The sequence below is a fragment of the Fusarium subglutinans genome, assembly GCF_013396075.1.
Source record: "Fusarium subglutinans strain NRRL 66333 chromosome Unknown NRRL66333_c0000205, whole genome shotgun sequence".
NCBI classification, from domain to species: domain Eukaryota; kingdom Fungi; phylum Ascomycota; class Sordariomycetes; order Hypocreales; family Nectriaceae; genus Fusarium; species Fusarium subglutinans.
The window spans coordinates 33836-54970 of record NW_023502268.1 but is presented as its reverse complement, the minus strand read 5'-3'; the positions used below and the strand labels follow the sequence as shown (position 1 = coordinate 54970).

The 21135-nt window shown below is 48.3% G+C and overlaps 7 protein-coding genes across 7 annotated transcripts; 3 read left to right on the top strand and 4 right to left on the bottom strand.

Moving 5' to 3' along the window:
- Window positions 1-5: 5 nt before the first annotated feature.
- FSUBG_11150 (transcription factor TFIIH chain p47) lies at window positions 6-1465 on the bottom strand (the record flags this gene model as incomplete). The annotated part of the gene is made up of 2 exons (XM_036675802.1): window positions 6-846; window positions 900-1465. 2 exons carry the CDS (start codon window positions 1463-1465, stop codon window positions 6-8), a joined length of 1407 nt encoding a protein of 468 aa, XP_036533381.1.
- An 882-nt stretch (window positions 1466-2347) lies between these two features.
- On the bottom strand, window positions 2348-3443 carry FSUBG_11149 (chitin synthase export chaperone; the record flags this gene model as incomplete). The annotated part of the gene is made up of 4 exons (XM_036675800.1): window positions 2348-2896; window positions 2958-3233; window positions 3320-3355; window positions 3414-3443. 4 exons carry the CDS (start codon window positions 3441-3443, stop codon window positions 2348-2350), a joined length of 891 nt encoding a protein of 296 aa, XP_036533380.1.
- Window positions 3444-10732: 7289 nt separating this feature from the next.
- Window positions 10733-13225, top strand: FSUBG_11148 (sugar transport STP1; the record flags this gene model as incomplete). The annotated part of the gene is made up of 6 exons (XM_036675799.1): window positions 10733-10771; window positions 10821-11380; window positions 11433-11510; window positions 11564-12046; window positions 12097-12809; window positions 12864-13225. The coding sequence occupies 6 exons, from the start codon at window positions 10733-10735 to the stop codon at window positions 13223-13225; spliced, it is 2235 nt and encodes a 744-aa protein (XP_036533379.1).
- A 1480-nt stretch (window positions 13226-14705) lies between these two features.
- On the bottom strand, window positions 14706-15371 carry FSUBG_11147 (regulator of mitochondrial iron homeostasis; the record flags this gene model as incomplete). Its single annotated transcript, XM_036675798.1, has 2 exons — window positions 14706-14960; window positions 15015-15371. 2 exons carry the CDS (start codon window positions 15369-15371, stop codon window positions 14706-14708), a joined length of 612 nt encoding a protein of 203 aa, XP_036533378.1.
- Window positions 15372-15787: 416 nt separating this feature from the next.
- On the top strand, window positions 15788-16410 carry FSUBG_11146 (AP-3 complex subunit sigma; the record flags this gene model as incomplete). Its single annotated transcript, XM_036675797.1, has 2 exons — window positions 15788-15856; window positions 15928-16410. The coding sequence occupies 2 exons, from the start codon at window positions 15788-15790 to the stop codon at window positions 16408-16410; spliced, it is 552 nt and encodes a 183-aa protein (XP_036533377.1).
- A 146-nt stretch (window positions 16411-16556) lies between these two features.
- On the bottom strand, window positions 16557-17088 carry FSUBG_11145 (uncharacterized protein; the record flags this gene model as incomplete). Its single annotated transcript, XM_036675796.1, has 3 exons — window positions 16557-16670; window positions 16722-16792; window positions 16845-17088. The coding sequence occupies 3 exons, from the start codon at window positions 17086-17088 to the stop codon at window positions 16557-16559; spliced, it is 429 nt and encodes a 142-aa protein (XP_036533376.1).
- Window positions 17089-17426: 338 nt separating this feature from the next.
- FSUBG_11144 (leucyl-tRNA synthetase cytoplasmic) lies at window positions 17427-21109 on the top strand (the record flags this gene model as incomplete). Its single annotated transcript, XM_036675795.1, has 4 exons — window positions 17427-17496; window positions 17564-18035; window positions 18088-19670; window positions 19932-21109. 4 exons carry the CDS (start codon window positions 17427-17429, stop codon window positions 21107-21109), a joined length of 3303 nt encoding a protein of 1100 aa, XP_036533375.1.
- Window positions 21110-21135: the final 26 nt, after the last annotated feature.

The window sequence follows — 21135 nt, the reverse complement described above, 5'->3', positions numbered from 1 at the left end:
AACCTCTATGTCATTACAACATCACCGTTGGTATATGCAGCTGTGCCGTTCGGCTCACCCGATGAGGTAGCGGCATCTGTCTTGGATAATAAACTCTGGCAGCCCGGGCAGTTATGGACAACCTCATGGGCAAAGACGTCACAGTCGATGCAAAAGTGTTGTCCACATACTTCACATGCATATCGCCCACTTTCACTGACGCCCTTGGCTGTCTTTGTTGCGCCACTGTCCTCTCTAGACTTGTCGGGTGCTTTGCCCTTTGGTGGCTCAGGGAATGGCGCTAAGCATGAGAAGCAGGCAGCAGAGCGGTTGGCTCTAGTCCAGGGCACCTCGACCCAGTTCCGTAACGGGAAGAGATGATGATATGAGCGGGCAAGGTGAGTTGATAGAATAAGGGTGAGGTCACAAGCTGGACACTCAGCTGGGATGCGGCACACACGAGCGCCACAACGGGTGCAGAGATATCCCTCTCGGAACGGCCGATTATGGCACGCACAGTAACTAGTAGTCCCGTTAGGAACAAGTGTTCGGGATGGGAAGCCCATCATGAGAAGGCTGGCTGTGCTCTGTTCCGCCGTGCGTGTCACAGGGGGTGTCGTGGCTGCGAGGAAAAGTTCGCGGAAATGGACCTCGTCCATCGCGATATTGTATTGTGACTCATCACCGGCATTCGTTCGTGAGCACAGATCAGCGCAGATAGCGACCTGGGCGGAAAGACCGACGATCGAGACACGTATTCGATCCGTTATCAGGTTGCCAATAGTTTCATGGATATCGCCGGGGTCGCTCGATAGTAATGCGCCATAGATAATGAGTACTTCTCGTGTGCCGTGAGAAGGCGCATGGCTATAGCAAGTCAGTTTGATTGTTCCTCTATTGTGGCCCAGTTAGAGACTCACAACAGAGCTCCTCGACACATCTCCAGAGCGTTCTGCAAGCTTGGGTTGCCTTGGGGATCTTCGTTCTCCAGCCCTTTTATCTTTTCCAAATGTTCTGTCGGGTTTCCTCCAACATCGCTAATCCTCACAGCAACTCCATCTCGCATACCAATGATTCCTAGTTGTGAAATAGGATTTTGTTCAAAGAACTCTCGCACAAAGGATGCCGCGTAGCTCAGCATGAGGCGATACCTTGTAGGTAGAAGATCCTTCTCGGTCATAGCGAAGGACATATCCAGCACAAGCACCATATGTCGAATGATTCCTCTTTGCAGGGGCGTCGTATCGCGTAATAATCGCTTCCGCTTCTCAGCCTCAAGCGCTGTGAGACTTAGTATTCCATCTTCTTCCTCTGGTAGATTCGTCTCCCAAGTTCGTTTCGAGACTTCCCATGCTCTAGCTGAGTCGCCTTTTCTCGATTTGGCAGATTTTCCTTTCGCCCCTTGAGGATCGTCGTCTGTGACGCGGTGATCCATAAGATCATCATCCGACATGTCGGCGACATACTCGCCGTCAGAGTCGGCCATGGTCGTGGTTGTTTAGGCCGTGCTTTGGTCAAAAGACAAAGAGGCCGAGCGCGGTCTTGGTAATAGGATTGACTTATAGAGTCGAGTTATAGAATCGGAGGTAAGCCGATGGCTTGCTTTGGGGGGTAATGTTACTTAAGAAGGAGAACGATGAAGATGTTGAAGATGTTGACGGAATCAAGTTCACAAGGCTGAAAGTGGTTTGCAGCCTCGCCTAAGAAGATCCACTCTTGAATTATTAGAGTTTCACGTAACCAATCGCGCAGTCGCAGGAAGAAGCTTGGTTTTTGGGTGGAGTTTGGCGACCACCGACTGTTACGAACTTACGATACAACAGTGGTATGTTACCTTGGAAGTTATTCACGTAGCTGATATTGGGGTAGCGTTAGCGTAACAGTTCATCTCATTTTCACAAAAATATTCTTTCAGTATTTAAATTAACTTCGATTTCTTATGCATTAGTCGCTCATCAGGGTATAACTTCGAAGTCGAAAACTAATAAAATACTATATCCAAGCTGGCGTGTAACAGGTCAAGGTATTCTACGGCAGTATGTAGAAACATACAACCCAAAGACTGTTCTTAGATCCAGGCCTATTGGCAGAACTGCAACGCGATCCTCCTTCCATATCTCACCATGATTCACAAATAACTCTTCTTCGTGTAAATACCCAACCACCGGTCTATCGAGTTGCGTCGCATACATGGCCGTACAACCCAAATGAAAATCAACTTCGTTTTACTCCAGAAAAATCGTATTCGTCAACGTATGTACGTCGTTCGACCGTGAGCTCGGCCGCCGAGTGTAATGAGGGATATCGAAACCGAATAAAAAAAGATACGCCACTAAACGCCTTCCCAAGAAAAATGCCGCCAAAATGCTCAGGGGTAGGTGTTGGTCACCGGCATGGGCCAGTCGTCCTCAGTAATACTGGACCAGAAAACCCAAACCATGATAACGGATAACAAGGTGAAGAGCGTCTGGAAAAGGGCGCCATCGATCTTTCCACTCGTACCGTCGCAGATATACTTGCTGATTGCGTAGTTGAAGACCTGACCGATGGCGAAAAGAAGAGCAGCGGCGGCAAGATAAATCATAGGACGCGTCTCGCCCAGAATTCGAATTACAAGGATAGCCTCAAGAACAAGGAAGGCGACGAGGAGGATTAGAGGGACGAGTTGGTAAAGGACGTAGAGGGCGATGTTTCGGTTCCTGGGAGCATCGTAGCTATCGTCCCAGTAGCCAGTCCACGAGAAGCCAGTGTCGAGGGCGATGTAGCCAGTTCCAATAAGCAACAGAAGAGCCGAGATGGCAATTAGAGCCATCGAAAGTGGCGTTCCATCGTCGATAATCTGGTATCCAACAACGGCATTAAGCATTAGAATCCAACATGTGGCAATGATCATGCCAATATGGATAGCAGAGAAAGCCTGATATTGTTAGTATACTGTGAAGCGAAAGAGAATCAGCAGAAAAGAGTCGCGGGCTTACAATTCTCACGGTACTATTCAGTGGAAACTCTCCTACTGAAAAGATCTCGCATATACTGATGATGATGTAGCCGACGAGAAACATTTGCATCTCCCTTCGACCAACGGCAGCCCGTTTCTTCTCGGATCGCAACAGGAGAAAGGCGGCGGTAACAATGGCAGCTCCGGCGAGGAGGATTGATCCTAAATTCCCAAGATGTCGCCCTCCGCTCAGGGAGATACCCTTGAGCTCGCAGCCTCCCCAATTGCCATTCTGGTCGTGGTTCTGGGATAGAAGCTATTGACGATCAGTAAGGTCCACATTGTTTCCGACTCCACATGACGAGGTATGGCGTAGGTAGTAGGTAGGAAGGTCGGACATACATTACAGACTGGGAGAGTCGAATCTCTGCAAAAATCCTGTTGCACATAGATTAGACCGTGAACTCTGTTGGGCGACAGAGAATCGAGGGCGTACATGGAAATTTCCAAATTCGGTAGACCCCATTGTGATTGCGGATGCGAAGCTCCTTGATCAAAGGGGGTGCATCCACAAGCAACCACAATTGGGGAGAGTAGAGTAGCTTGAGTTCGAGGTTGAAGTCGGCCGAGCAACAGAAGTACAGACAAAGGAAATTCGGGAGGGCGTTTAATCGTATAGATTTCGTCGGATTTTCGTACAGATAAATCGAAGATGAAGATGCAGAGTAGAAACAAGGAAAGAGGATTTTCTCGGCCCCTGGTCAAGCGAGTGTTCGTGCGGTGGTTGACTTGACGGTGTCGTTGCTAGGACGGGGCTGCGGGTGGCTGGTGGAACGACAAGCTGTAATTTCGCGGTGTGTCCAGCTCCCCAATCGATCGAGAATGGAGGAAATTTCCGACAAAGCTGGAGATGCTGGGGTTAACGATTGACAAATTGGGTTTGGTGAGAATAATTCTGAAGCAAGATGCGACATCCAAAGCAGATCAGATCGTGATGTTCACGGGTCGATTGATACAATAGAGACGTATACACACGCACGCGAAAGAGAGGCGGCTACAGCCAATATAACATAACGGCCCAGCAGGCCTCTAGCAGGTTTTTGGGTAGTCTCAGCGATGGAGGACACCCAGTTAGTTCCAGGGTCGCATCACATTGAAAGCCCCGTCGACGCCAGACCAGGGCAGGCGAGCAGGGAGAGACTCAGCAGGGTTTCCTTGGATGGCAAGTTCCAATTCGTTCCGTTGGTCAAGTTCGGTAGCCTTGGCCCGTGTTCCCTAGGCGCAAAGGTACTTCTGCTGTTGACTCTCTGTTTCTGCTTCTGCGTCGACTTCTGCATGTTGTGTTGTTAAGGTGGCCCCTCGCCAACCTTACGCTCACGCGCATCAAGATGCGGGCTCGCTATTCCCCGGTCACTAACTAAAACGCAGGTACCTACTGCTAAATGGCCGCTGAGTGGCTGTTGTAGCGGGCTTTTCAGTAGACGCTAACATATTTGCAGTTAGTGATTGGCTCGGATCATCAAATTGCGATGGGCCACGCTTGATGAAGCCGGGGTCAGTGAGATTGCTGTTGCAGGCATGATGCAACCTCTTCTCGCGCTCTGAGTTGGTAAGTTGAGTTGAATCAAGCTTGTTCACGAAACCCATAGTCTGTTCCAGAGGGAGGGACTGAAGGGTGGAATGGCATCATATTGAAGTCAAGTGTCCAAGCCTAGATAGTCACAGGTCGAGCTCTTGTTGAGTGCAAAGATCTGGCAGACAAAGTTTGTAAGGGAGACTCAGATAACCAAAGCTATGTTTACTTTGTTTGTTTGTGTAATACATTCTCGTATCGGTGGATAGTGCCCAGACTGGCATAGGGCTTTGATCTTTCAGCGTCACATCCCACCAATCGACAGCATGTCTGGAGGGTACCTCATAGAGATATGAGAGGCGCCATGCAAGTCACGATGTGGGTGGATGTCAGTGCATATGAACTCATTTACGATACAAACCAACCACCCCTCAATTTGATCATATACATAGAAGTCGATTATAGCGTCTGTTTCTGGCCTGCATCGGCCGTCTTGTATCGCGGCCTTCTGCATCTCATGGTTCACATTATCATTGGTCTCTAACTTGAGTACTGATGCCCTCAAACATGACGCTAAATGCTGTGTGAGGATTTTGAAGGCGGGTCATAGTGCAGCCGTTTCGTTTCACTCGTCCAATTGTGGCCTAAAGCAAATTACAGTCTTGGCATTGACTTTTGGTGGCGCCTTATGCTCAATGCTCAAATCTCAATACCACTGATCTTCTCTAGCAATGAATCACCTGCATAATTCTTGTTGCGAAGCGAACGACTCCCTTCGCCTTTACCCCATCCTCTGCCAAGTGGTTCCATCCCTCGTTCCATATGAAATATAGATGTTGGTCAAAGCCGTATGAAACCCATGCCCTGCTCAATATGTGTTCAATTATTTCATTATATACGGATACAGTACTTGCCCTTCGCCCAACGACCCATGTCCGTCTCCCTTGAACTGCTAGCCCGTCTCCAAACTTGGAAGCTCAAATTGCCAAGAGATTTCTGAATGCCCGCCACAGCCGGCAAGGAACTTGTGCGAAAACCGGTCTGCTTTCAATTTTGTCTCATCCGTCGTTGCCACTGCTTTTTGGAGATCGACATCATCAGCCACGTCGCACATGTGGCCACATTCTATTCTTGCTTCCAGCTTCATTGATGTTCACTCCAATTTCCTGCTTGAGTAATATTTCCACCATTTGGGCTGAATCCAGAGTTCCAGACCCCGAATCCGTAGCTTTTACATCAGCGTGCAGCTGAGCGCTGAGTTTGTCAGCAACTCAACTTATTTTTCCCTAGTTGATCATCTGTGCCACCAGACCCTGCTTTGTTTCAGAATCACGACAAAGTTGCTTCATCAACTCTTAGAGACTTCTAACTTAATACTGCAATTGGTGCTTCAGGTTTTCAACGTCTTGTTTCAGGCCTGTTTTCAACACCGCCTTGCGTACACCGACCTAGGGATCCAAGAAGACTACGACACCTTTCTAACTAGGCATGTAGGTAGGTAGGAAACAATAACAATTAGTCAACCAGCATGGTAAGCTCAACTGATTGATGCTATAGTACCCCAAACTCATCTAAGTATTCCTGCCAGTTAGACTAAGCTCCAAGTCCCTTGCTTTCTTGCACTCCGTGCTCCGTAGATACACTCCGTATGGTACATACTGACTTAGAACTAATATGATAAACCCTGGAGAACTACGGAGTAATAAAGGGCTTTCATGCATGTGGCGCAGCATCATCCATGCTTGTTATCTTGTGGCTGCATGTGAGATATCTTAACCATTTTTTTTTTTTTGAAGTGATGCAGTTGCTACAAGGTCAATCAATGTTCCTGGGTTTGACACGTGTAGGGGTGACGATCAAGGGGCGAATATTCTCATCTGCCGGGAACTGGTTTTCTTGTCCTCGACTTCGGCATCAGCAACATTATCATTAAGTGGTATGTCTGTTCATAGCTGGGCAGTATGCGTTCATGGGATGATTTCTGTGGCCGTCCGAAGTCTAGCCAGCGGTTAGGCATTGTATTATTGCAGTTATCGTAGCAACAGCAATCATTACCAGCTTGGATTTAATTGTGATGTTCATGAAAATCTGTGGCACTTCTTGCAAAACGTAGGAGTACAAGACGGTAGGTATAGGGTATCCTACCTGACTCTAGCTCAACTAATAGTCATTGGAAAAATAAGGCTTATGAAGTTAAGCAGAATATAACTACTAGCATCTATATCGATCTGTCCTGGTGGGTGCCTCCTGTGTGTGGTAGTACTCATGGGGCTGAGATTCTTCATCCGAGTCGCGGGTCATGTCTGACGAGTGGGCAGGATTGTGACACTGGAACTCCAACACACGTTCAGTATTCAGTCAGTGATATCTCCAAGCAAAATTTCATACAAAATGACCTAGCAAGTCGAAAATGCCGAAAGGTTGGCTTGAGTGGTATACTGGAATGGTATGCCAGAGGGTCATGGATGTAGTTATATCACCTACCACTACGAAAAGCCTACGAGAGTCACTCGGGTCCTCCATGCCCCTCATAAAACCAACACTCGACCTAATTATACTGAAGCTATTGAGAGCATGTGGATACACATATATTGACAAAGGACGTTGAGTGACACCAAGTTGCGGTTTCCAGCTCAACCACCACTACCCAAAGTGCACAATGACAAAAAGGCTGAAGACCGAAGGCAACAAACACGAATATGCGTGCTAAAAGGCACGCCAAGCTATTTGGAGGTAGTCTTTAATTGTATCTACTATGAGGCTGGCGGTCTTTCGTAGTTACATAGCGCCCCCATCAACGGAACAGATGAAGACAAGAACTACCAGGAGCATGCAATGAACGAGTAGCAAACGAGACGGAACCGAGAATCATGAGGATAAACTCAACCATATGATTGAGGTAATGATTCATACCTCACTTGAACCAAATTATTTTCAGAGGTCCAAAAACACCACGACCCATTCGAGCCAGCTAGGGCAGTTGCTTCTACGACACAAACATCAGTGACCACCCCTTTCCAACTACAAACGTCGCCTAGGATGATTTATCAGAGATTTTGATCACATATATACCGAATATGTTTCTGGTTCCACACGATCCTGTTAATCACATGTTTCGTGTCCGTTAGCCTGCCAGACTCATACTTGAGTGAGCCTATGAATAGCCTAACATGAATGACACGGAAGGTTACATTGGGCATTCGGAGCTCGAGGATGAATAGGATATGTGAAACTAGGATATAGCGTTCTGAATATTTTCTCATAATCGATAGGTCTACTTTACTTACGTATTGCAGTCTTGCTCTTATTGCTGACCCTACTTGCTGGTAACCAAAAGATATGGAATGAAGTTCTCAGAAGTGAGAGTCACCACATCTATTTGGAGGTGGTCCAAGATTTCGGGTTATCTAATGAGAACCTCCATGCAGTGTTATAATCCATGGTTTATGCTTTTTGTCTGAAGACGGTGAATTGCTCACGACAACCGCACAATGTCTCCCCCATTATGCCCATTATAATTGAGGATATATAGATCATCAGCGAAGATATAACCAAGCATATGAAGAAATACAGAGTTAGCACTGATCATATTTTAATCTCTAAGGCTACCCTTCATACTCCGTAGGGTTTGACCAGAGCGAATGCATGTGCATAACACGATATACACGATTACTACAGAGTACGAACCAAGGCCTCATCTGTCAAGAGGCTGGACCCTGACATAAAACCACGCGACTGGTGGAACAGGGGACAATGTAATTCGCCAGTTTGACAGCTTGTTTTCAAAAGGTCGGTCAACATGAGATCGTCATGTTCTAATCTTTCAACCTTGCTACATCCTAGTATACGATAGCACGGTCCATCATTGAACTTGAATGTGTATGAACTTCCTGATAAGCATTGCCATTTAAAGTAAAGGCCCGTGTTGTATCAAGTCAACAACTACTGTGAAATCTGCAAAAGCGAAACAGCTCGCGTTTGACAAACTCGAGCATATAGATCCTGTCCAGTCCCACAGGAGTCAATGGAGATGGAGTGACGTCGTTTGGATCCACCGCGAGTCAAATGGGCCCGCCAACATCAATATCTCAAGAAGACGATAGGCGGAAGACTAAATCACTGTGAACCTGAAATTACCCTGGACTACTAGTTGTGTGAGTGGAACTCGAAGAACATTGAGATTTGAGTCTTCCCTCTTTGCGGTAGCGTATTGCAATAGGGTGGAGGACAAAGTACTTGAGAAGTACATCAGTTCTTGTATGCCATGAAGTCTGGGGGTTACTTAGTATGTGGAGAGGACATCCTCGTGAACATTGATTTCGTGGGGAAATACCAACGATTGGGACCGACCGCTTTTAATATTGGATCTTGGTCAAGATCAGGTTGCTATGGGGTTACAAAGGTTGTGAGCTGCCTCGAAAACTCATGACAAAAGACGAGGGGGGAGCCAATGGCTCACCTGTTCACCAACCCGTCTCACTGTAGATGAGGATAAATCAAAGTGCATGAACTGCGCATGTCCTGTCAGGAGGGAAGCAATGCAACCTCCATATTTCCAGCTTCCCTTACACAGTCACACTCGAGTTCCAACTGAATGGGTAACCAGGCATGTGACTGGCTATGCTTGCACAGCCTTGGATGCAATTACGAGTCAGATCTAGCAGCGCTTCATCTGACTCGTCTCAGCTGAGGAGAGATCTTTTCAGAGTGGCATCCTTACATAGTATTTTGCTCTCCATTGATTGAGAGCAATAGTGGTTTCTATCGACGAAGCTGGCTGTGAACCCCCACTATGGCTGTCTTGGCTCTACGTGTAACGCGTCGGCACACCCCACACCTCACGATAGTTCCAAATGACCTACGACGGACGGCAAGCTTGCCCCAAGCGCCTGTAGTAAAAAGCGTGGAGAAGTGCCCGCTTGTGAACGTGGAGTCTCCAAGACATATTCTCATCGACTTAAACTGCAAGCATGTGAAGGTACTGTATCTGTAAGACCGTTGAAATTCAGAGTTTGAGGCTGGCAGATATGAGCCATTACTACCCCTGAGGAAACGGTAGAAATTGAAACTGGGTAGAGCAAACTGACTGATGATCATGCAATCAAGCCAGATTAGAGATTAGGTAGAGTGGAATCGCTACTGTACTTGAAATAGTGTAGCGAGTATGAAGATCAGACGCAGACAGCCCAGTCAGTACAGTGCAAGAATTGGATGCAATGCAGTAATTAGATCCTACATACATCTCAATCTGACAGCCCAGGCCAGGCCAACGCGACCTTGACCTCCTGAAAGCCTCCCCTGAACGGCAAACTCACGTACATACTATTTGCCAGCAGCCGTCCCCTTGCTTGCACTCGAATGAGTTTTAGTCGTCGACTTGTCCTATCCCTCAAGTTACTGCCCTTCCTCATCTTGAACAGCATTTCCTTCATCTTTATTCCCCCTTCGTTACCAACCTTCATCTTTATCATTAAGTCACCTCTTTTCGTCCCGTTTTCCTCACCCTTAAGTCGGTCATTTTCCTCCCAAACGCATCTCTTGCACATTTTCGTGATCGCTGCCCCTGCTGCTGGCTCGCCTGACTATCATTGAGATTTGTCACTTGGTGCAGCAACTGTCCGCTTGAGGTACTATCCTGTCTCAATCGTGGTCATCTGCCTAGGTACCTAAAGTATCGTCCACTGTACCGACCCCAGCCAGCTACAGCTTCCCTCCGCGTGCTGCACTCCAGCTTTTCCCCAGCTGCGACTCCATCCCAGGTGGTTTGGTCTTGTCTCGTCTAGTTCGTTCTGTTCTGAAGATCGTTCATCAATTCAGCCAAAGGGCCCATGACATCGCTTTGCTTGCCGATTATTACCGCGCATTCCGCCTTTATCGCATCCCAACCTCACGCACACGCAATTTGTCCAAGGTCACACCGAAGTACCTGATCCCCAAATCTACGCTGCCGAGTGACGCAGTTTGAGCTACTCCCAACCAGGGGTCCCAATAAGCCCAGAAGAACAAGGCCTGATACAGCGTATCTCAACTGGCTAGGAACCCACCTCACGCCCAATTGAACCCGCGCCCCAGTCCGGTATCACTATCTTTTGCTGTGTTTACCAGTCAACTTTTTTTTTTAATACCGATTGAATCCTGCCATAGACGCCGATAGACCCTGATTCCGTACCGTCTACACCCCGGTCACCCGACCCCATCTTTCCCATTCCCCTCCGTTTATCGCTGGGCCGTTCAAGGTGCCGATGACCTCGTTGTCTCTCGGCCTTTCCCCTTCCCTTTCCGTACCTTTTACCTTCAATCTCTCTGCAGACGGGCGCTGCTGCTTGACAGCCCCATCTTCCCAAAATTCCTCCCTCAAAGTCTTCACGTCTTCCCTCAAACATTCCTCTACGGACACTTCGTCCTGATAATCAACAACACCAAGACCCGGATTCACAAGCGACGTCATTGCTCGCGTCCCGCAACGACCACGATCGTGTCTACGACGACGATAGCGACGATAACCGCCAACACCGCTCCGACGTTGCCAAGTCTCGTCGTCGCTCGTCTTATTCTGGCACCGAATCGTCGTGGACCGACACTGGCGATATTGGTGAGCAGCTGGCCGACGAGCACGACCCTGTTCGTCTACAGCTCTCTTCAGACGTCGAGGACGAACTTCTGGCCAGCGTTCATCGCCGACATCCCAAGCACGGCAACCAGAAGAGGGTTCGCATCCAGGACTCACATCACCACCATCATTCTCAGTCGCGATCTGCCCTTATCAACAAGGAGGCTATCGAGGTTCCTAACTTCAACCCTCCAGGTCCCTCTCGCGCTGAACGTGTACTCGGCGCCATCATGGCCGGACGTACAGGGTCAATCCATGGCCTGACAGGCAAGGCCCTGATGTATGATCATGTACTCTCGTCACTTGTTATTTTATAGACTGACCTTTACCAGCTACTTCACCAGTATCTTCGTATCACTCGGTGTTTTCCTTTTTGGATATGATCAAGGTGTCATGTCAGGTATAATCACGTAAGTTCTAATGCCTTTTGAACCCGTCTTGGTTTTGACTAACCGATTACCAGTGGACCATACTTCATGGATTACTTTGATCACCCTTCCAAGGCATACGTTGGTACTATGGTTGCTATCTTAGAGATTGGTGCATTCATCACTTCCCTGATGGTCGGTCGCATTGGCGACATCATCGGTCGAAGACGCACTATCTTCTATGGGTCTTGCATCTTCTTCGTCGGAGGTGCTCTACAGACCCTGTCTACTTCCATGCCCATGATGATGGCTGGACGTTTCGTTGCCGGTTTCGGAGTTGGCATGCTCTCGACCATTGTGCCTGTTTATCAATCTGAAATCTCGCCCCCTCACAACCGAGGAAAACTGGCATGTATTGAGTTCACAGGAAACATCGTCGGTTACTCAACATCTGTTTGGGTTGATTATGGGTGCGGGTTCATCGAGAGTGACTATTCTTGGCGCATTCCTCTTGGACTGCAATGCTTCATGGGTGCTCTGCTTGGACTTGGCAGTCTGGTCATTGTTGAATCACCTCGGTAAGTCAATCACATTTGGTGTGTCTCGAAATGGCTTGCTAATTTCACAGATGGCTTTTGGACAACGACCACGACGAAGAAGGGATGGTGGTCATTGCTAATTTGTACGGAGGTGGCGACATTCATGATCCTAAGGCTCGAGACGAGTATCGCGAGATCAAGATGAACGTCCTTCTTCAACGCCAAGAAGGCGAGCGAACATACAAGGATATGTTTCGTCGATACAAAACCCGAGTTTTTATTGCCATGTCCGCTCAAGCGCTCGCCCAGCTCAATGGCATCAACGTCATCTCCTACTACGCACCATATGTCTTTGAGTCTGCTGGTTGGGTTGGCCATGACGCTGTCCTCATGACTGGTTTCAACAGTCTCACATATCTTATGTCAACAATTCCACCATGGTACTTGGTGGATCGTTGGGGTCGACGCAAGATCCTTCTTTCTGGTGCCACAGCTATGGCCATCTCACTATCGCTCATCTCTTACTTCCTCTTCCTCGACATCAAGTGGACTCCTCGACTGGTTGTATTGTTTGTCATGATCTATAATGCCGCTTTTGGTTACTCATGGGGACCTATTCCCTGGCTCTACCCTCCCGAGATTCTCCCCCTTAGCATTCGATCAAAGGGTGCCAGTCTGTCTACAGCAACCAATTGGGCAGCCAACTGGCTTGTGGGTGAAATGACGCCTATCCTCCAGGAATGGATTAAGTGGCGCATGTATCTGGTTCATGCATTCTTCTGTGTGGCCAGTGTTGTTATTGGTAAGTTCTTTTTGTCATACCTGAGCTGACACCGCCTTACTGACATGTTATAAGTATACTTTATCTACCCGGAGACCTGTGGCGTGCGCCTGGAAGACATGGACTCGCTCTTCGGAGACGCCAGTACCGTTGCTGGCACTCCTTCGTTACACGGCACTGAAACTGGTTCTTTGATGAGGGCCGGATCTCCTGTGGGATCCTCTCGAGGGCTCATTGGACCCTCATCTGCCATTCCTGGTCTTTCCCTCGACCCTCCTGCGATCGATGATGACAGCAAGTCTCAGATGCAGACCGGCGGTGATGAACGAAGTATTGGTGGTTGGCTATCAAGAGTAGTCGGACGAAACAGGTCTGATAGTGGCAGCAGCGCGCAAGGTCGATATGCTCCTCTTGGTCAACAAGAAGAGGGCCGATAAAACCGACGTCATGACTATTGATGAAGTCTTTTGGAGTTTGTCTATAAGAATACATGCATATAGATGGCGCATCAGGCGCAGGATGCGTTACCGCCAGGATAAGATAGCGTAACGATCGCCTTGAAGGATACTGGAGTCACTTGATGGGAAATAATCAATTAAAGGTGCTAGGGCCCAAAGGAGACTGACGGAACGAAGGTGATGTGTGTGTGTTTTTGGATGAGGATCGCTGCATTTCTTTAAACATCTATGGATCGATATATTTAGACCGAATTTTCATGGAGTTAGACGGCTGACAATGGCCTGTATATCACATATAATGAGAAGAGCGGCATGATACAGACAAAGAAGTAACCATGCTAAGGAAACTGTTATTCCTACGGCGCAAGATCTCGCTCTCTCGCGGTTTCCATTGCCGTCACGGACTCGATGTTCCGTGATACTTAAAGTGGGCCCATTACAACTTCTTACACATCGTGACTGGGACACCAATGACATCCGTACTGTCTATCCAAATTCTGCAAGCATGGCTACCCCGACCGATATAAGGCATGCTTATCGACACATATATCGAAATATTCTCAAAGCAGTGCAATACACAATTCCAGCTCGCTTCGTAGCCCGCGATCAACTCCGGAGGGCCTTTCGCGAGCCAGATGCCGCATATGATGAACGGGGTATCAAGCGAACCATATGGTTTCTTCAGGCAGCAGCGAAAGAGAAAGGGTTGGAGCATAAGATTTTAAAGAACTTATTGCGAGTCCAGCAGATGAGATACCGGAAAAGGGATTACTCGACCAATGATCCGTTGAAACATGTAGCGTAAGTCTGAATCAATTTCCATGAGTGAGTAGTGCTTATGTCGCGATTAGACAGGAGATGAAGGATGCAAATGTGACTGCGTATAATCATTATGACATGACGGTCGCTATGCTTAATAAAACCATGGGCCTCTGTCTCCGTTGACATTACTTGAGGCTCCTTCTAGTTTATGCAAAGAAGAGCAATCCGGTACGCCATGGACTTGCCTCGGAAACCTGCGGTAGCTGAAGTTCTTGGAATAAAGACATACAGATATCAAGTTCGCAGACAAAGAAGGAATGGAGATACGGATGTGTATTTTGCTATCAAAGGCTTGAGGTACTATAGAAGCTCCCCTAGCGGCTCTTTGTTGGGACGATGAAAGGGACCTGTACATTAACGGTACTGGATGCACAAGGCAAAAGAAGTTGTATGGTTGATAGCAGATCTTGGGCGGAATAACCGACAAATTACTTGCATACGTTCTGAATTGGGAATTTCCAATTCCCCGAACGGCGAGACCTTAAATAGTACATGTACAATACATTAACATACATCGCAATCCTCACTAGGCTAACCGAAGCCCTCAACGCCTTCATACATGCTTTTCCTTTGTCTGTGATAGTCTTCTCCTTTAATCATGCTTGCTGTGTCTTTTATCGGCATTCTGGAGGAAGCTCTACTCCTCGCTCGGAACGTCAATGTCAACACCAAGCTCTGCGGAGAAAACCTGGTTTAGGCTGGATCCATCACGAACGTAGATCCAGTCACCCACAGCTGTGCCCTCTTTCTCATTCTGACCCTCTCCAAAGAGGCACCAGTCGTAGCGCTTGGGGCCAGAAATGGGAGACGACAGCCAGATCTGCTTATTGGGGGGCTGTTTATTGATGATGTATGTGCCCTTGACAGGCCAACTGATGCTGAGGACTCCAGCCTGTAGGCAAATGTATCAGATAGGGTTGACGATAATCGCACAAGTTATACGTACCGAGAAGTCGACGTCGATGTCTTCTCGCTGGTCCTGGAGTTCCTCAAACTTGCTGACAACATTATCGAGGTACTCGTCCGCAAGGTCATGATACTCCTGCTCAGTAATATCGGCCACAACAGCATTCTGATGGACCTCTTCGGCTTCGTTCAAAGGCTTGGCAGGATTCTCCGTATCAGGCATGATACCCCGCTTGTCGGAAATCGTCGTCGAGAAGCATTTTTGCGAAAAGACAGATCGAACGGAAAGGTGTGAGATTGCAGGAACGATGCGGAAGCTTGAGCGGCAGATGGGCGTTGAAGAGCGGATCGCTCGCGAAGTCAAGCGGGAAGCTTGAAATGCGATTTGTCGGGACATTTTGTTTCTTAGAAAATCAACTTTCGGAAACTGCGTCGTGACTATAGTATCGAATTGTTAGAAAGGGCCCGTAAATGAAAACCAGAATAGCATTCGCGGTGACGAGCTTGGTCAGTCGCTGTTGTTCACAAGATGAACGAATTGAAGCAACCAAGCTCCCCGCGGTCTGGAGAAGGGCAGCTGCCAAGTGTGGAACTGACCAATTGCGCCATGACTTTCGTCAGTGAAGGTACGTACCGGGATTGTAGCTCCCGCATCCCATCATCATCAGCTTCGCATCTTCATTGCTGATTACAGACACATGCCCCACCATTCACCATTTCAACCTACAATACCATTTGAATCCATCCCTAACCTACTCCACTAGGTCATCTACGTTGGTTCATTTAGGGCATGAAGAGCTCCTGTCCCTAATCATGATCAATGCCTTTCTGGTCTTCAACGGCCAAGGTCAGCCTCGTTTGACCAAGTTCTATACTCAATTGGTATGCTTTATCCCCTCCAGCTTTGTTACCAGAAACTCAGATGCGCCCCAAAGGAAACTAGTATACAACAGCGCCTCATCTCCGAAATATTTACACTCGTCTCGAATCGACCGGCCGGATCTTGTAACTTCTTACCCCTCCCACCTCTGCTCGCCGCTTCAGGCACCTCCCACACCTCCTCCGAAGAACAGAATGATGTCCCAACACTAGTAACATACCGCAACTATGCGACCCTTTATTTCATCGTCATCTCTACATCGACTGAGTCGCCGCTTGCCCTTATCGATCTGATCCAAGTCTACGTGGAGGCCCTCGACAAGCTCTTCGAGAACGTCTGTGAGCTGGACTTAATCTTCAACTTCGAAACCCTACACTCTACCTTATCGGAAATGATAATAGGGGGCGTGGTAATAGAGACAAACCTGGATCGCATTGTCTCAGGAGTAAAGGCCCAAGGGACGGTCGCGAAGAGACCTGTGAACGAAGGCAGAGGGCCTACTGGTCTGGGAAGTGGACTTGGTATGGGTGCCAATTTTGCTTGGACTGGGCGATGAGGATTACGACTATTCAAAGCGACGAACCAAATACATGATAGAGCGGATTATAAGATGTGCCTGCCTGTTGAGACATCCATATATGTTTCGTCTTTACGAGACTAACGCCGAACTCCAAGTATTGCATAATATACATATAGAGTACACTATTTTGATTCTGGCTCGTCCTTGGGGGGATGAAAAGGCGGCGCATCTGGTCGTCGTTCGTATCGCTTCTCCGGATCGACTGTGCCGAATAGATATTGTGTCTTCTTACGGATCTAATGATGGCGTTAGCAGTTCCTGGTTCTTCTACAGTCACAAATACGAACCTCTTCGGAAGGCTTATACTTCTGACCCCACCATTCAAACTCGGAGTAGAAGCAGATCCAGATCAGTGCAGCTGGAACTCGAGTTAGTTAAGTCCAGAAACGATTGCGTGAGGATAATCTTACCAACAATCGTTAGGAGCTGAGCAGTCTTGACAAATCTCACCCATCGCGGTGCTCGACTTGCTAGGATAATGCGACGTTTGTACTTCTTCTCAAACCGGAGTTGTTGCTGGACAGTAAGCTGCTTGAAGTCCGGAGGCCACACTTTTCGGGCTTTATAAGGATTGGTTGCCACCGTCAGAGGAGCCTTCTTGAGAAGGCTGTCTTTTGAAGACGAGGCCATACGTCTCATCAGAGTGGGAAACATTGTGAGTGAGTCGCTTCCGACCTCGAGTGACTCAGTGGTTCAAGACATGGAGCTTCACATGAGGATTGTCGTTACGGATAGGTACCTAGGTAGTGTTGGAGAATCTCCAATAAGCGCCACATTACCGCCACATCACTAGCCACATTGACGCTACGAGTGCCCCGCGATTTTCACCCCTCCTTCTGGAGTTCGATTCAATCCCTTCCAAACAGTGACTCAAAAATTTCCACGGAATTTCGAAGTGCGTATTTATCACCCAACCTTCGTATTTCAACCTACTATTGTGGGAAAACTGACAACATTTTCTCTTTCTTCCCAGGTATCGTCCATTTGCGACCATGGCTTCTACCGATTCTGTTCCCAAGGCCATGGAGGCTCTCAACATCTCCAAGACCAAGGAGCTCAAAGGTGCAGGTCCAACTTCCTCCACCATTCTCAAGTGGCCACTCTAACTATGAACAGACTGAGAAGCGAGATACTTTGATCGCCCTCGAGAAGAAATATCAACAGAAATGGCAGGACGAGAAAGTCTTCGAAGCTAATGCTCCCACCACGGATGATGTGCCCCTCCACTCCATTTCCGCAGCCGAACTTCGGGAGCAGCAGCCCAAATTCTTTGGGACAATGGCCTACCCTTACATGAATGGAACCCTTCACGCTGGTCACTCTTTCTCCGTCAGCAAGGTTGAATTCGCCGCTGGTGTTGCACGCATGCAGGGAAAGCGAACCCTCTTCCCCATGGGCTTCCACTGTACAGGAATGCCCATCAAGGCTTGTGCCGACAAGCTCGTCGACGAGGTCAAGATGTTTGGCCAAGACTTTTCGGGCTACAAGGATGATGAGCCTGTTGTCGAAGAGAAAGCCCCTGTTGCCAAGCAGACCAAAGAGGATGTCACCAAATTCAAGGCTACGAAGGGCAAAGCTGCGGCGAAAGCTGTCAAGATGAAGTATATAAAGCTTCTGCCCTCGAAATTTACATCTTGCTAATATATCTCACAGGTACCAGTTCCAGATCATGCAAGCTATTGGAATTCCCGCTGAGGAAATCCACAAATTCGCTGACCCTCAACATTGGCTTCAATACTTCCCTCCACTGTGTAGGGAAGACCTGACCAATTTTGGTTGCCGCATCGACTGGCGCCGGTCTTTCGTCACCACCGATGCTAACCCTTACTACGACGCTTTCGTTCGATGGCAGATGAACAGTCTCAAGGCGCTCAACAAAATCAAATTTGGCAAACGATACACCATCTACTCTATCAAGGATGGTCAGCCTTGTATGGACCACGACCGAGCTGAAGGTGAAGGTGTTGGCCCTCAGGAATACACTGCCCTGAAGATTAAGGTTCTCGAATGGGCGCCCAAAGCTGCCGAGACCCTGAAGGATAAGCTTCCGGATGGTGTCAATGTTTACCAAATCGCGGCCACTCTGAGACCTGAGACTATGTATGGCCAAACTTGCTGTTTCGTTGGCCCTAAGATTACCTACGGGATCTTCAAAGTTAATGAGAGCGACTACTACTGTATGACGGAGCGTGCAGCAAGGAATATGGCGTACCAGGGTATCTTTGCTAAGGAGGGCGTCATTGAGAAGGTTGCTGAGATCATTGGCTCCGACATGGTTGGCACTCTTGTTGATGCTCCTCTCTCTCTACACAAGGAGGGAGTCCGTGTCTTGCCTATGGAGACTGTTCTCCCCACAAAGGGCACTGGAGTTGTCACTTCCGTGCCTTCTGACAGTCCCGATGACTTTGCTACTGTGACCGACCTGGCTAAGAAGGCTGATTATTATGGGATTCAGAAGGAGTGGGCCGAGCTTGAGATCTTCCCCATTATTGAGACACCCACTTACGGTGACCTCTGCGCCCCTTTCCTAGTCAAGAAGCTCAAGATTGCCTCTCCCAAGGATACAAAGCAGCTTGAAGAGGCCAAGGAGCTTGCTTACAAGGAGGGCTTCTACCAGGGTGTTCTGAAAGTAGGTGAGTTCAAGGGCGAGAAGGTCGAGGTTGCCAAGTCCAAGGTCCGACAGCAGATGATCGATGCTGGTCAGGCATTTGCCTACTCTGAACCTGAGCGCAAGGTGGTCAGCCGGTCAGCCGATGAATGTATCGTTTCTCTCATGGATCAGTGGTACCTGGACTATGGCGAGGAATCGTGGAAGAAGACCGCCCTTGACTATGTGGAGAATGGTCTCAACACTTACACACCTGAAGTTAAGAACAGCTTTGAAGGAGTTCTGAACTGGTTGAACCAGTGGGCTTGTGCTCGCTCCTTTGGTCTTGGGTCCAAGCTGCCCTGGGATCCTCAATTCCTTGTTGAGAGTCTGAGTGATTCGACTGTCTACATGGCCTACTACACTATCGCACATCATCTGCACAAGGATATCTTTGGTAAGACGAAGGGAACCGCAAACATCGAACCGGAACAGATGATCGACGAAGTCTGGGACTATATTTTCTGCCGCCGTGATTTAAGTGACGAGATTGTCGCAGACAGCAAGGTTCCTAAAGAAACCCTGGAGAAGATGCGCCGCGAATTTGAGTACTTCTATCCTCTCGACGTGCGAGTATCGGGCAAAGTGAGTAAAATGAAATTACCTACATTGAGATGAGGGGAGACTAATCTTCGTGCTCTATAGGATCTGATAAATAACCATCTCGTTTTCAGTTTATACTCCCGTTTGTTACCCTTTCCTTTCTTCTTCGTCGTTTCCTGTTCCCTGATTTCCCCTGATTTCCCCTGGACTTTTGTGAAGTTTCTGAATCTTCCTGGACCTTCCTATTTCCTTGCTCCCTTACCTCGTTTCAGGCAAATTTTAGTGTCTTTTGACTAACCCTTCTCAGATTTGGCCCTATTCTCTCAAGAGTACTGGCCTCGAAGTATCCGCGCGAACGGTCATTTGATGTTGAATGGCGAGAAGATGAGTAAGAGCACCGGTAACTTCATGACTCTCCGAGACTTGACAGAGAAATACGGTGCGGATGCTTCTCGTATTGCTCTTGCAGATGCCGGTGACGGTGTAAACGACGCCAATTTCGAAGAGGATGTTGCCGATACGAACATTCTCCGATTATATACTCTCAAAGAGTGGTGTGAGGACATCGTTCGGGATCAGGATCAGCTTCGAACTGGCGAGTTGAATTCGTTCCAGGACGCTTTGTTCAACAACGACATGAACGCGGTTATCAAGGAGGCTGTTGAGCAGTATGCCAACACCAACTACAAGCTGGCCTTGAAGGCTGCTCTATATGAGTTGACGAGTGCTCGCGATTTCTATCGAGAAGCCTGCGCAGCAGCTGGCATAAAACTGCACCGCGATCTTGCCCTCCGGTATATCGAGGTACAGGCCCTGTTGCTGGCCGTCGTTGCTCCTCACTGGTCTGAGTACATTTGGCTTGAGGTGCTGAAGAATAAGGACACTATTCATAATGCTCGATTCCCCGAGATCAAGGAGGTCGATGCTTCCCTGTCGGCGAAGCGTGACTATGTACGAAACACTGCTTCCAACGTCAACTCGGCGGAGGGTCTGCAACTGAAGAAGAAGGCCAAGGGCAAGGAGACATCTTTCGACCCCAAGAAGCCTAAGCAACTCACAATCTTTGTCACGGACAAATTCCCAGCTTGGCAAGCGAAATACATTGATCTCTTGAAGGAGATGTGGAACGCGGAGGCCAAGTCAGTCAACGATAAGGAGCTCAATGGCAAGATTGGCAAGATGGGAGAAATGAAGAAGGCCATGCCATTTGTGCAGAACCTCAAGAGACGACTTCAGACTGGTGAGCCAGCGAGCGTGGTCCTGGAGCAGAAGCTGGCATTCAACGAGAAGGAGACTCTCCTGCAGATGGTTCCTGGATTGAAGCGAACCAGCGGCCTGGTTGCTTGCCACATCATCTCAGTCGAAGAGGGCAGCAAGAAGGGAACCAACCTCGGAGATGGAAAGGAGGTGGAGCTTTCAGTACCTACAGCCGAGCATGCAGTCCCTGGACAGCCAACATTCCATTTTGAAAATGTCGAGGCTTGAATGTAAGAGCTAAGAAAAGGAAATGA